The 15,948-nt window shown below is 40.1% G+C and overlaps 1 protein-coding gene across 3 annotated transcripts in view; it reads left to right on the top strand.

The window, feature by feature from the left end:
- The first annotated feature begins 286 nt into the window (after positions 1-286).
- ssbp4 (single stranded DNA binding protein 4) overlaps positions 287-15,948 on the top strand; it is an 84,166-nt gene continuing 68,504 nt past the window's right edge. For 2 of the 3 annotated variants that reach the window (XM_067513593.1, XM_067513594.1), the window contains exons 1-3: positions 288-460; positions 10,783-10,855; positions 14,074-14,135. In XM_067513593.1, coding sequence (XP_067369694.1) covers positions 405-460; positions 10,783-10,855; positions 14,074-14,135 — 191 coding nt within the window. In that variant the 5' untranslated portion in view covers positions 288-404. Of the gene's footprint in view, positions 461-10,782; positions 10,856-14,073; positions 14,136-15,948 lie in introns of all 3 variants that reach the window. The other variant, XM_067513595.1, reaches the window with a different exon arrangement.

Below are 15,948 nucleotides of genomic sequence, written 5' to 3'. Positions count from 1 at the left end.
CCCCATCATCCTCCCTTCTCTCGTCATGTTTCTGAGGTCAGTAAACAAGAAGTGTGCGTTTCCCTTTAAGGAGCCCCCACCGTTTGCACAGTGGAGGGGGGACGAACAGCCCTGCGGAACAGCGGCTGAGGAGGGAAAAAAAAAATCCAACAGAGTACGGTTTCAAGTCCCCCCAATAGAAACTGTGCCTGATTTGTGGCAAATGTTGGAGATGTAAAAAAAAAAAAGAGAAAGAGAGGGAGGGAGAAGAGAGAGAAGAAGGAGGGAGGAGGGGGGGGGGGAGGAGGAGGAGGAGAAGGGGGGAGGAAAAACACTAAAGGGGTAGCTATGGAGATGGAGCGTTTTCCTGGCTGCTTTCTTTGACAGGTGTTGAGTGGGGCAAAAGTCTTAAAACAGAATCCAGCATGTACGCCAAAGGTAAAGGAGCTGTCGTCCCTTCCGATAGCCAAGCGAGAGAAAAGTAAGTGAATTACGCGCTGTATGTAAGAGTTTACCTGCTTGTCGTGATGGCAAGGGGGGCAGAGGAGGGGAGTCCAACTTTCTAAACTAGGTACTGTAATTTAAAAGGAGGTTACTGGATTAAAGTGCGCTTCTCCGTGCGCGCCCCCTCTCCCCCCCGACCACCTTATAGGCGCGCCTCTTAAACTTTTACAAATATTTCACCTCTTGTTTGCACTTTTAGGGGTTTTTTGCAAAGGACGCGTGCTAAAATTGTGTGTTTCTGCAAAGCGCACACACTTTTGTTCTGTAACTTGGTGCAACCTCTTTGGCGGTGCAACCGATTTTATTTCGTGAAACGCTGTTGCGAGCTGAACGCTTCTGCCGGATTTGAAGCCGAAGAAGCGCGTTTTCATCATGTTTCGTCCCTGCGCCGACAGGCTGTTCGGTCCTTTCTTGTAAACTTTCGGAGACGGAGCTGCTGGACGGTTGAGTTTTTTGGTGTTTTCAGAAATAGGGACCGAGGCTGTTTGCTCTTTATTTAGCGGCGTGAAGCCGGTTGCAGTGAAACCTGGAGATGAAGGGGAAAGTTTTGTCCCGTACAGCACCGTCATACAGCGGTGCTAAACTTTTCAGCATCCACACACGTGAAGAAGAGCGCCACAAACATTTAGCTCTTGATGTTTTTAAAACACCAGCAAGATTTCGTTATGAGACCAGCTGATGAATGCAGGGTCTCATATAATTCTTGATGGTTACTGTGGCTGGAAATACTGGAAAATCTCTGTGGTGCAGTGACATGCGCCAGAGTTAATGTTTGTGTTTTTCACCCATAAACACATTTTATGTGCATGCTTTGTGTGTTTAAATAAGCGTTAAAATGACAGCACGGCTCTTAAAATGTCTCTGTCCCACTAAAGGCTGCACTGCTGCCCATGCCTGCTTTTTATTTCAGTGCTGCCTGATATTTCTGTATGGGACCATTCACAGTGGTGGAGCTTCTTTTGCGCCACCAACACTTAAGATCAGCGTGGTCTTTTGTCATCATTGGCTATTTTTAAGCACTAAACAGTCTGAGGTTAGAGGAGTGATGCCTGCTGGGATGCGATTGTAATCTAAAAACACTGTCAAGTCCTGGGAGGTTGGGCTGTTACACAGCACCTCATACATCTGTAATAGAAACAAAATTTCTTTAGAGACGCTTGTATTTTTGATGCATTGCCGTGTCATATGCAATTGATTAAGCTTTCTAGAGATGTGGCTCACTTATGTGCTTAGTGTAAGCTTCCCTCGAGTATGACTTTGTACACGTTTAGTGCCACCAGTGTTTAATTTCACTCTGAATTCACGTCAGTTTATTGGAAAATTGAGCAGCTGTGTGTGTGTCTGTGTTGAGGTGCAGGAGTGAATCCTAAATGAAAACAGTCCCATGTGGTTTTATTAAACAGCAGGCAGAGTGACCTTTGAACCAGCATATGATGCTTTAATATTGCATATGAACTATCGTCAGGCTGTGTTTACACATGCTTGTGTGGCCCACGTCATCGCTTTATTTACAATACACTGGAAGCAATGGATTAACTAAATGCTGTGTTTTTAGACAGTTTTTAGTAGCACCTGTTTGTTCAAGGAGTGTGGATTATGTTCCATGTGTTGTTGGGTGTGAAACCAGTCCACAGGCAGCATGTATTTCAAATAATATTGTAGGAGGCAGATTAATAATTTAACACACAAGAAAATTCAAGTCTTCTGAGAACTGGAACTGATGAATGCTTCTGAATTACAAAAATCGTGAATTTATTTATTTAAGTGTGTTTGTTTGCATTCCGCCCCTCATTTATCAGAACGGTCTCACTAAATATCATATTATTTCGACTCCTGAGTATATTTAGTTCAGTTTGTGTGTATATGTGTGACACTGATCTACAGCTAGTGTTCAGACATAATGGATGACACTTGGCCTCTCCCCTCACCTGTCTTGTCACCCTAACCTGCCCCGCAGGGCCAACACATGTTTCCTTGTAAATGTGCAGCTCACAACAGCTACTTCAATGCATCACTGAATTAGCTCATATTCATATTTACATATTCATATGACTCTTTACATATTCAGACATTGAAAACAGGGTGCCCCGGATGGACTTGTACCTGATTAAAGCAGACTCAGTCATCCCATCTGCTTCTCTTGCTTAGAGGATTGATTATAAAGTCATGTATTTACCTAATTTAATAAACTATGAATAAAAAATACACTTTCTCTAACTCACTTGATTTGTTATAAGTTTGTAGTAAGCAGTTTTGCTCTGCTACATGGCATGTTCAGTTTAACAAAATAATACTATACTGATTATTAGTGGCCCTCTGCTCCAAAGAATATTTCATTAAAATAATTAATGTGCCTATTTAAGCTTATTGTTTTGATTCTGACTAAGCTGCAGTTGGATGAACAAAACTTGAAGAAATGCGGCAAATGGTATAGACTACAGTAAATGCAATTTGTACTTGGCAGTGTTTTTCTTTATATAGCTGAAAGCAGGAGACAATACAATGGTGTTGGTATGTAAGTTACACCAGACAATTTGGTGCCACAAGGAAGACGTTTCAGAGGTAAACATTTGTCAGTGAAGATATTTTGATATTTATGAACTGCTTCCTTAGTGATCTTTTCTCCTGTAAGCGTTGTTGTGCAGTGTTGTGACATCAAATTCCTGAAATACTTGATTTAGTACGTGCACATACTGAATTTGAAAAAGGCTTTGTTTCTTACACCACACGTATTTGGTTTTGTTAGCAATCTGGGGTCAATACGAGTGACGGCCAGCTGCTGAAGCTTTTCGGTGAAAATATGGATTAACCTCCCTCTGGAAGTTTTGGGACAGAAAAAAATAAAAATAAACTTCATAATGATCTTATTGTAGGGTTGTCTCTGTAGACCCAAGAAAAGTGTGAATGCTGCAATGTTGTCAGTGTTTCATGTGATAAAATTTAGTTTAGGACTTGGTGTGGCAATCACCTCCATAAATGAAATGAGACTTTTACCTTTATTCTAGGTGGGACTTGATATCTTTTGGTCCCATTATGCATTAGTCTGCTGTGTACAGATGTGCAGTGGTGGTTCTGGGACTCTTAAACATTTAAAGGAAAAGCAAACCATTCTCTCAAGTACAACACGTCCTCTTGTGTGTTGCAGTACGCTTCAGTTATCAGCCAGCTGAGCAATGTACAGTAGTTCTCAGGTTTATTTTATAGGTGTGCAGTAAAGTTTGTTTGTGACACTGTGAACATAGCTGGGTGTGTACAGTCTGGGTTTTCCTTTCCTTTAAAGCCTTGAAACCAAGGCTTGCATCCAACCAGTTTGTTCAGAAATGCAACATAAAACGCACACAGGTACATTATAGACTTATGTGGATTCCTCCACACAGTCAAGGCCTTCCCATACAAGTGGATTTCAGCTACCTGGTTTCACTGTCTTGAGATCAGAGGTAGCGGGGGGGGGATAAAGTGTTTTCTTTACACATCCTTGAGAAGCATTATTATGATCAGGAATTTTGTGAAAAAGAAAGCAAGCTAACAATAATGATTTAAAAAAAGAGGAAGAACCGGTGCCCTTGCAACCAAAGAAATTAATTACTCTTCACACTTTTTTCCAGGCTTTTACTTAATTTAATTTGAACAGGGGTAATACAGTGGCTTCAATATTAATGTCACCTTCTTATTTAGTAACTGAAACCTTTTTGAAATGTGCACTGATGAATCCGGCATCTTAATTAAAGGTGCCATTCACAAAAATATTTAACGGCTTGATCACACATCTCATGTTTCAAAAGCATGTCCTTATTTTCCAAAAGAATCCTGCTCTCTGTGTTTGTTTACAGAATTATTTTTGTGTGACTTTGAGTGTTGCTCGATTTGTTTGGGGAAAGAATTTCAAGTGTAAAGTTAATCAGTTTGTTTTGAATGTGGGGTTCTTTACATTCTCTGCTCCTCCTCTAGCTCCTCCCATGTATTTACATGCAGTTTAATGGAGATCTTCAGGTCTGAATGCATGGTTTTGATTCTACACAGATGGCTCTGCCATCTGCATTTTAGCCTTTTGAAGGAGGCACAAAGAGCTGCGCGCTAACATAGGCAGAAACACTGCACTAAAAGTAAAGAAACCCTTGATTTACCCTCAGCACCCTTTGGCTGACTGTGCTTTCATTCAGATATGTCAACAGCCAATTAATGCTGCCTTTCGTCAGCTGCTTTGGGTGCATCCGCAATGATTTGTTAGTTTTCTCACTTGAAATAAAGGAGACAGTATAAATATTGAAGCTACATGCCTGAAGTTTGGCAACAAAACACACACGGGAGAACAAGTGTTTTTGCTAATCATACAGAGAAAAGTGTGTGTCAGAACAGACAACCTTTAGGAACATACAGTTTTGACTAATTTGTCTTAGTAATCATTCATTTTATTGTCCTTATGAACTGCTGTGGAAGGAGTCTCTGACAATAACAAAACTATGTCAGCTATGTCAGTGTAACCTCTTCTCACAAATCATTATTAACCTCTCCATTCTACAGCTTCCACTGAAACTTACTGATTATGAGTAAAAATACAGCGTTGCTGAAAAGGAGCACGCTGTCCCAAAGTAAACTGTGAGGTTAGGGGACATTTACAGGTTACTCTCGATTAGTAACGTCACAGAGTCACAAGCTGCCTACTGCAAAAAATGAGAGAGGATGTGTTTGTGTACAGGGGGCTACATGTGTCCACATGTGTATGTGCGTGTGTGACAGTGTGTGGATTAACCCATGACTAGAGCCATGCATGTTTACATGCTTATTGACTCTGATTTGTTTTGACAGAGGAACCTCCATAACAAAGCCAAGCAAATATAAACAGTGTGTGCAGTGGGAATAAGATTTAGGGGAACGGCTTTACAGTATCTCAGGTGTCTCAAACAGACATCCAGTCTCTTATTCACCTTCAAGTAATACCTCACTACATTTATACACATTCACCACCACAGTGCCACATACTGTAGAACATATTCTGCCTTTATATGATGGTTATTAATATTTAAAAAAGAAAGTTTTGTGTTTTTACCCAGCTATTCTTTGTGTTACTTTTAGGATGCCACTAGATCTACAAATTATGGATGTTTCAGAGCTTCATACTTCTCTGAATCTGTATGTTACAGTATATGCAAAAGCAGATGTAGTAAGATGCCCTTCCTAATCCTCCTCCATCATTTCCTCCATGCATACATTACCTCACTCTACCCCTGCTTTCACTGCTGAATAATTGAAACAAAGACATGAAAGTTAATTTGCTAACTGTCTGTGCTTTAGCTGGCTAAACTCAGCTGAGATGCCCTTGTCTCTGGAGGCAAGCGAAGGAAAAGGAAGGCTGGATGGGGCAGCCTGGGGCTAAATGTCAGGTGTGTTTCCTGGGGATGAGGCAGTGGGAGAGATCTCCTTGATGTGTGGACATGGTGCAAAGTACTAGTTAGACCACATAAGGTTAGAGGCAGGGAAGGAAAGAAGATCAGAAATAGAGTTTCAGCTACAGTCCAAGCTTTATTGTGGAAAAACTGTGGGAGCGGAAAGGTGAGAAACAGACAGCAGATGCAAGGAACCGCCTTTGCATTCTAAACCTTGATATCCATTCAGCAGTCAAAGCAAAGGTCAAACATTCTTCCTTCTGTTCAGACTGAGTCCATGCTTGTCATTATGTAATTTTCATTAACATGTTTTATTGTTAAATTTCATTTCTACAGCTGTGGAGAGGGAGCAGTCAAATGTAAAGTAAAAGAAATGTGAGGTGTGGAGTGGACTGCATGCGACTGGTTGGTCTTGTCAGAATCTCATTGTTTATTCCTGAGTGACATGTGTAACTAGTGCAGGGTTCACATGGAATGAATTCAGATTTACAGAATCCACAGAGAAAGAAGTTGAGGCCCTGACCTCCAGTTTCCCTCTGACACAGCTCTCCTGTACAGTACAACCTCCCCATGTCTCCTTTATCTACCCCGTCGTCCTCAGGCTCTGCTCTATCAGCTCGCAAAAAAGTCTGCTCCTCAGCCGACTCTGCCTCTGACAGAGTAACAAAAGGTGTCCCCTGAAGCCTGGATTGAATGAGTGTTTTTAAATAATGCATTGCAGCTGGGGCAGGTGCCCATCGCCAGTGCACAGAGCCCATCAGATCACACTGGTCTCTGCCATGAAAATTTCATTGCTGCAGTGCTCATGGGAATCTCTGTTCAATGCTGTACAGTGTGGACAGTGTGTATAGGCGCTGATGCCTGCCGCTGGGTATTTTTTTTTTTTACAATTTACCCCATTGGACTCTCAACCCAGGAAACTTAAATATTCCCTGAACATTTTAAGTTGATGGTTATGTTAGCATGAAAAAAAAGAAAAGAAAAAGAAATACCTAAAACACCCGAAACTAAAGATTCAAACCTGTAATGACAATCAGGATCTGTGTCCACTTTCAGTAGCATTTGTTCAGTTTCAGCTAAATCTACACATTAAAATATATGTAAACAGAGTATTCTGACTCTTGAGGAGCTAAAATCCAGGAGAGAAAAGAGGAGCTGACAAAAAAAATGTTCAGTCAAATTAAATTACTACCACGAGATCATAGTTATACATTTTTATGAGCAGCAGTGAGCTATATAGGCCTTCCTTTGCCCTGGGTTTTCCCACTCAGGAAAGAGGAGGTTTCATAGCATGAGAGAAATACTGCAGTCACTCATTTGGTCTGGAAGAACAACACTTGTTCTGTGTTTTAATTCTTGTTTTTTGAGTTAAAAAACAAATATGTTGTTTTTTTAACAATTTGCAAGAAGATTTTTAACTTAACTTTAACTTAAAACACATCAACTCAAAGATGAGTCACAAAGAGTTGATTGCCATAAAGTATCAAAAACGTGTTATGTCTTAGACATGCAATTAGGTAATTGCTTTCTATCTTGAAAAACCTCTGACTTCACTTCTTAACCCATATTTTATACTTGTGTACATAACAGAGTCCTCCGAAATGAATGAATCACATTGCATTCGTACTACACAAGTCTTCAGACAACACGTAATTAAATGTGACGGACATGTTCCTAAACACAACACTGATCAGTTTCAGTTGACGGTACAGAGGACGGAGGCAGTCCCTCCATTTGAGATCAATATTAAACATTTACAACAAGAGGTTTGCTTCTACTTGTGGCTCATTCCTCTGCTAATGCTGCACATGTAATCTGGGAACAGGCCTTTAGTAGTTACACGTCTTTACATAAACACTGTCCGCATTCCAGCATCTCCTACACACAAGATACATGGACATAGACAGTCTCTAGACAAAAAACTCTGTCGAACAATAAATCTTTTCTTTAAACGACCAGAGTGTTTACACCACATATCTAAAATGGGTGTTGATACAGTTGTATCTGATGTAAGAATGGGAAATACAAGAGGCGATAGCATCTAGTTTCCAATGCTAGTTGAAACTGGTTTGGACCAGCTGTAGCTGATAATTTTCTTTTAGCAGATGGTTGTCAAGACATAGCAGTGAAATTCAGTGATACCTTTAAGAAGATAAAGAATCAGGTTGTTCAACTCTGGTCCTGCTCATTATTGATTCATTCAGTATTATCCAGCATCAGCCCAAACATCATAACTCGCCTGCTCTGGCCTTGGCGCATGTGAGCAGCATGAAAACATTCTCCTATTGTACACAGAAGCACAGCAGCTCCCATCTACTCTGTTTTATACCTGCAGATGATTGCAAGGCTGTGGTGTGTGTCTTGGATTTTGCATTGTAGTAAGAAGACTGAGTTGCTTCTTTATGCTGGCTTTGGTCAGAAATGGGGAGAGTGAGAGGTCCATGTGAGTTTTTGTGCAGCCTTGATATCTGAGATGTTTGTGATTTTATTGCAGATGCAGCAAAAGACAACATTGTTATTGTTAAACAGGTCTTTGTTTGAGTTTTCTGAATCCAGCTCTAGTAGTCTCGACCCCTTCTTGTCTCTCAGGGATGAGTGTTAGCAGAGATAACAACGAAATGGCCATGACGAGCAACATGGATGAGTCAGGCATTTGAGAGACGATCGAGTCCTCCCAAACATCACACCATGCAACATGGAGATGATTTGACTGAAATAGATCTGATTCATAACAAAGCACAGGCCTTTGTGAACTTTACTTCTTTTTGTTTTTCAGTTAACCACAGATCTCTTCTTTGTAAGTCTTTTATAAAAACCATCCTGACAACACTGCCCTGAAGAATTTACTCAGCAAGATGGTGAATATTACTAGTAAACCTATTGGCTTTTGTTTGTGTTATTTACAGAGCCTGTACTACTTGCTACTGCATCTACAACACCCCTTTTTCAGGGAAGTCCAGACCCTGCCATCAGGCCATTGACTTAAGAGAACAAAAAGAATCATGTTATACAATCAGCAGTTGCTGTGTATATCAATATGCCATAAGGCAGGATAGATGTGGGGTTGAAAATTCTTTTGTATTAGTTTGTCTAAATGATGTTGCTGGTATTTGTATGTGCTTTGTACTTTGTTTTCAGATTTGTAAACCCTGTGCAGCACTTTTTTACTTGTGGGTATTGAGTGTTGAATTGTCTAGTGTGACTGTATATTGTGGGCATGTGTTGGTGCCTTCTGGAAAAAAATTCCGTTTTGGGATGGTAACGTAAAGTAAGATCTTTATTCAGGCAGTCGCTAGAGCAAAAATGTTTAGGAATAGGTCGATATCCATCTATTAAATTTGAACCTACAGCTTTTTTTTTTTTTTTTTTACAGCTTTTTTACACCTACAAGTTTTTTTTTTATTTAGCTTTGCACAAGGGCTAGAAATGGGTGTGGATCTTTCTAATTGTCAAAATTAACAAAATGTCCCTACCACCACTAATTCACTAATGTTCACTCAACAAACTCAAGCACTGGAGATGCCATATTAAGCTCTGTGTTTAATAAAAGTTATGGGCTATTTTGGCCAAATTGAGAGAATGTAAAATACAGAGTCACTGTATATTTTTAATGCAAAATGTTTTGAGACACAATTTTGCTATTAAAGCTAAAATAAATGGCTCCTTGTAATGAGTGAGAGTCATTTATAGAGCCAAAACCTATTGAGAGTCGACAGGCAACTGCCCTTTACCACAGCAATAATGTGTTGTTGTTGTTGCATATGGTTGAGTCCCGTCAGTTCTCATTGACACCCATACATTCAAACTGTTTTTGGTTTTGATTGAATGAGTTAAATGGGAGTATTTCACACTTGGCATAATGTGAGCTTTGACTCTGACTGTCTGCTGGTTATCTTACGATGTATCTGTAATGGCTCACTAAGCAGATAACGGTGATGGCTTTAGCTCAGTTGGTAAGGCAGTCGTTCATGGGCCACAGAGTCAGTGGCTCGATCCCTGATCCCAGCTATATGTCGAAGTTTCTCTGGGCAAGACAAGATACTGGCAAAACACTGAAGCTCCAACAGTCCATTTCCATTCCCAGTGCAGTGCCAGTCCAAGCCTGGTAGAAATTAGGGAGTGTTGCGTCAGGAAGGGCGTCCGGCGTAAAAACTGTGCCAAATCAATATGCGGAAAATGATCCGCTGTGGCGACCCTGAACTCAAGGGATAAGCCGAAAGGACAAAAAAAAAAAAAAAAAAAACTCACTAAGCAGATAACAGATTTGTGGATGATGGTGAATTTGTTTGGTAATCTTTTTTTCATTGTAATAAATGACTTAAAATGTATTTTTATGCCATTTTCCACCTCTGTACCTGATTTATAAATAGGCAGTAACACATTTTATAGTGGGTGATATCTGAGAGACCAACTTCAGCCGTGTCTGAGGATATTTTTCATCTCCTCTGTCTGTGTTTGTCTCTGTGTCTACGCTGTTTTGTTTTCAGCCTCTATGCCTCAACAGCAGAGTTCCTAAAACCACAGGGATATGGCTGAATGCCACTGAGGCTCTTTAGCTCAGAGCTGCAGAGCTTTACATCACACATTTACAACCCCTCCACCATGTATATGATATTCATACTGTAAAATCTTGTTTATCCAAGCTCCATCTCAAATGACACAGTAATGATTTTCTGCCACTTGTGCACATTTGTTGGACTTCCGTTGATGGGCTACTTGGAATGAAACAAGTGCCACACATTAGGGATGGCGACAAAGCAAGAGCTTGTCTTTTAATTCTGAAATTATCTTTTGAATGAGCACTGCCTGCCAGATTTAAATGAGGAGGATCTTAAATGAGAAACAAATGCAGTGTAAAGGATGTGATCCTCAATGTTGACTTCTCGTTTTCTCTTTCTCTGTTTCTGTTTTCCAGGTTAGCTTTATATGTGTATGAGTATTTACTGCATGTCGGCGCACAGAAATCAGCACAGACGTTCCTGTCAGAGGTAAGAACTTCTTACAGTTTGCCTTCCTTCTCAGGGGAAGGGTGATATAATGTTTCCTCTTATATTGGGTTGGAGTTCAGTTTATAGGATGTCCTGGGTTCAAGCAGTAATCTTGAGTAATCTTACTACAAGGACTTTAAAGCCTCACTATAATTCCCACATTTTAACATATTGTAAACATGGGTTGTTGCTCTCTGCCATCTATGACATTTGTAAAACAAGCAAACAGGAGAAGTTAATTGAGAATACCTTTAGCTTTGAAATATTTCCAAACATAGCCATTTATTAGTCTCATATTAGGCACTGATCTGTTGAAGAGGTAAGGCCTCTAATGTGTTGCATCCTCTTCCTTAATGCACATCCTCTCTGCTAATGGTCCTGTGTCCGGGCCTTCTCCTTCTCCCTCTCTGTACTCTTCTCCTTCTAGCTGGCTTTATTCAGCTCCACTTAATACACTACCCAACACTGTGAGAGGGTTTAATGGCAAGCAAAGTCAGGTCCATATCGTTCAACTTGTAATACTGATATAATTTATCTGTCATTTCATCAGGTGAGCTCGGTACAGAGTCACAAAAAGTAAAACGAGTTTACAGATGTGCACACACAAAAGTGAGAGTCTAGTATGTTCCTTGGTTTAGCAACAGAGATCAGATTACAGATAAAAAGACAGAAATAGACATCGGTGTATGTGCTTGCTGCTTTCTTGCTTTGGGTTAGATGAGAAGATCAATTTCAAACTCATGTCTTCCAGGTGTAGCTGTTAGCTTATATCTGACAAATTTATAGAGAAAGAAATATGGATATATATCTTCACAAGCCATAAAATAATAGACTCTATCAATATAACATGATAATATCCAAATTGTAATAATTTAAATAGTTATCTCTCTTCCAGTTACATTGAAAATATTTAGGATTTTTGCAGGAAGAAAAAGTAAAAAAACGAAAGAATAGAAACTTGCCCTACATTGCCCCTGCAGAAACATGGATGTATCAATCAGATCCAATCAGACAGAAATTGGTTGCCTTTGCTTATATTGGGCAAACAGACAGTCAGCAGGGTGGGCAGGGCTGCTGGTGGCCGGCTCAGCTGCCAACAACAAGAAGCGGACGTCTAAAATATGAAGCAGAGATGGGGGAGAAGCACAGAGAGATTAAGTGGTTGGGCTGCAGCGAGCCTTGCTGATTTCAGAGCCCTTCTGGGTGAATCTTCTCCCAGAGATTGAGTGTTATTGGTGAGCTGCTATAAAGAGGTGAAGCTCTGGGTCACAGGCAACCAGAGGCACACACACACACACACACACACACACACACACACACACATAGATTCACACACACTAAAACAGCCTCATCCAGGAATTAAAGCAACATCTGCAAAGACGAGGATTAAAACAACATACACGCAGGAACAGTCCATGTCCACAAGGCATGCTTGATAAGACTGCTAAGTCAATTTGATGCCACTTGTCTCAAATGTTGCGCCTGCAACAGTATATTGCTTAATGATTTTGTTTATTTTAACCATGGGTTCTTTTTTATTTTGTTGTCTTTTATGGTCAGAGTTAGTGGATTTGGATTAGACTGACAGTAATGGGTACATCCGAGCAAACACTGCAGCATGACCTTTCACCTGTTGAGGAATTTCTCAGGAGTATTTGAAGAATGGTTACATACAGATGTGATTTGTTATACTCTGCTACATCACTCAACATCCAATGTATGTATTAGAACTCACTCATTGTTCTCAAGTCCTTCTTGAAGCACACAAGACCTGATTGCCCTCTCCCTGCTTTTATTACTTTCGTGTTTTCATTTACTTTTTCATCATTTCTTATCCTCCCTTCTATCTGTTCTCATGCACTCTTGTTAAACCTCCTTACTCTTTAGTGCTCTTTAGTGCTCGCTTTCATCCTCATTCTTCTGCTTCTTTCTCCTCAATAGAGGAGGCAGTATGCACAATGCACCGCACCTTAAGAAAACATATGAAAAAATTGCACATGACATATGCACACAACAAAATTGAGAAATGCTTTCAACCTGATGCCTACAAAAGGGATATGAGAAATGAACTGTGAAAAAAAAAAAAATCAGAAATAAGTAAATGTGATACTTTAAAGTAAGTTACAGCTCTGGATTTGTTAGTGAATGAACCTTAAAGTAAGTGTGTGTCTTTTTTTTGCATATAGTGAAATTGATTAACGCTTTTCTCAATTTTCTATGTATTTGTTGTTGTTTTTTCTAAATCTGACATTTGCTGTTTTAGAGGTGAAGATGTTTTCCTAAGTTGCAGTCCACTACGATCTCTTTGCCCCTGTGTCTTCACTCACACACGAACAGACACATAGAAGAGCACACAAATGTTTCAGTAGATAAGGGACTCATATCCTCATAAACAGACTGAAGACTCACATGCACACACCTGCTCAGTGCCATCTAATGAGAGAGATATCACCTGGATTCTCCCGCCTCAATTAGCCTCTGTACCTCATTCAGCGAGAAGCGCACATGCACCCACACATACTCTCACACACACACACTTATGTTTATAGTATACACACAATACACTTCTGTCCCCGAGAGGACTTTGCCACTCTATGCTCTCCTGCACAGTGCAGCACTCAGCTCTTTAGCAGCATTAAATCAACAGGCCCACACCCACATGCGGCACATCACATCACTATAAACTGCACTGGGGAAATCTATAGAATGGACACTTTAATAGAAATCTGGAACTTGGATCTGTTTGTCTGTATATAGAGAAAAATAAAGAAATCTTGTTGCTGTCATGTTGTCATCACAGTCAACTCTGAGACTGTATGTATGCGATGGATGTGTGGGTGTTTGTGTGTGTGTGTGATTTTGTGTGCAGAGTCATGTCAGTAGGAGTGTGTGAAGCTGGCAGTGGGTCTGTTATCTCTCACTGGATCTTATCTCAGTGTCCAGATACAGGAGCTCTGCTGGTTTGTGAAAGCAGTGGAGAGGGCTGCTGCTTCAAGACAGTCGCAGTATCTTATCCACAAACTCCACACCGCACTTCACTGCGCTACCCATCAGCCCATTTTTCAGTCCTACTACCCCTCTGTTTGTCTAAAGTTGAGAGGACAGTTAGGCAAAATGATTACATTATGCATAAAACATGCTGCGGTGTCTAATTTTCATCATTCTAATCTGTCTTCCCCCCTCAACCCCCTGTCCTCTGTCCCAATTCTTTCTCTCAGATCCGATGGGAGAAGAACATCACACTTGGGGAACCTCCGGGATTTTTACACTCATGGTGGTGGTATGTATACATTGGTTCTCTCTCTTTTCTCTCTCTTGACCACACACAGTTCTTTTTCAGCAGCTCAAATTCATACTGTCCTAGTAGTCTTGGTTGTCTGAAAGAATGTGCAGGGGTGGAGAGGGACAGTAATTGCAGGGAATGCTACGTACAAAATCACACATGTTAAGTGGTGGATTCCTGTCCCACCGACTGACTAGTGAGTTAACGTCCTTTGCTCTGTTACTTAAAAGTAGCCATTTTTTAACCATGCATCAAAGTGTACTCTGTGGTAGTCAAAACATATTACTGAGGTTCAGTTTCAAATTGTGAGCAATCCCTCACACAAAATCCTGCAAAGTGTGCTTCAATGATAACCTCTTTTACAAGGGAGATCTGTCACACAGTACAAATTTGCACAAAACAATACAACAGTGCTTCTTAACCCTGTTCCTCAGGGACCCCTACCTCGCTTGTCTTACTATCTACTATCTCTACCCAACGAGTGTCCTAGCCACTGTTGAGTACCTCGATCAGTCAATCAGAAGTTGAAAGATAGCAGGTTGCTTTGTCTTCCTAAATCCCACTTTAATCCAAAATGGCATCTTCTAGCTTCTGATTGGCTAAACACACCTGATCAAGTTAACATACTACAGTGAGTGGTATAAAGATAGTAAAATGATCATGGCAGTTACCTGAGGACTAGGGTTGGGAATCCCCACAATACAACACAATAGCTTTTAACTTTACAAACAGTATTACAAGCAAATTAACAATGATCTGAAGGATGTAAAAAGGGAATGTGTAATGTTGCCATTTATTCAGTGAACAGCATTTGAGGCTATATTTCAAAACCTTTGGACAAGTTGGTAACAGTAAAAGTAGAAATTGTTCTTTTTTGCAATGTAACCATGATCAAACACAACTCAAACTGCAATACTTGTGAAAACTTCAAAATGTGATAATGAACAGTGAACATCAGGGAATGTAACAGACATACATGGTTTGGCTTGGTTTCTACTGTTCAATTGTCATTGTCATATTGGACACAGTGTAAGTCACACAAAATCTAAAATATCTAAATTACTTCATTTCTAATATGAGGCTGATGAATGCCATTTTTGATGCACTCAGGGTTTTAAAGTAACTTAATAGTAAAGTAACTTATTAACTCTGAGCTGCTCTGCTGCTGCCACTGTGACCACATTGATGATTGGTCCAAACTAAAAAAACTAACTTCTTGTTGCTTTAGAAACCCCACATGCACCTGTCCCTTTCTACTCACCTAGTATATTTTGACTCATCTTTTTTACCCTTCAACTCGCTCCTGGGGTGGTATGCATCTCAGCATCAAAAACTCTGTGCCACCATAAAGATTGTAAGACTTTGTTTAAGCTGATGCTTCATTTAACAGAAGGAGGCTCTAATGAGTGTTGTCCTTTCAGCTTTTTTAAACAAATCTGTCAGATCTGTTAATGCTAGATAAATATGTAGCCCATGCTAGTGAAGCAACAAAATGTTTATAAGAATATAGGTATACAATGCAGTGAATATATAAAACTGATACTTTGGTGCCAGTAACTTGCATTATTTAGTTTCTAATAATTAGTTTATTAGATTTATTAAAGTTCCCTTTGTGTTTTTTTTTCTATGTATATATCTATGTGGGAGAAATTAGCCAATCAGCAGCAGGCTTCTTTGTACGTGGACTGAAGTTTGCTTCTTCAGCAATCTCCATGTTGCTTCTCACACTGTGATAATGTTGCTGCTCCTCTGAAACTTTTTATGTGTAAACTCTTGTAATTGGATTGAAACCCTGCTGTGTTGCACTGTT

The sequence above is a fragment of the Channa argus genome, chromosome 8, assembly GCF_033026475.1.
Source record: "Channa argus isolate prfri chromosome 8, Channa argus male v1.0, whole genome shotgun sequence".
In the NCBI taxonomy this organism is placed as follows: Eukaryota; Metazoa; Chordata; class Actinopteri; order Anabantiformes; family Channidae; genus Channa; species Channa argus.
The sequence above is the reverse complement of the archived record's forward strand: the minus strand, read 5'-3'. Positions and strand labels throughout refer to the sequence as shown.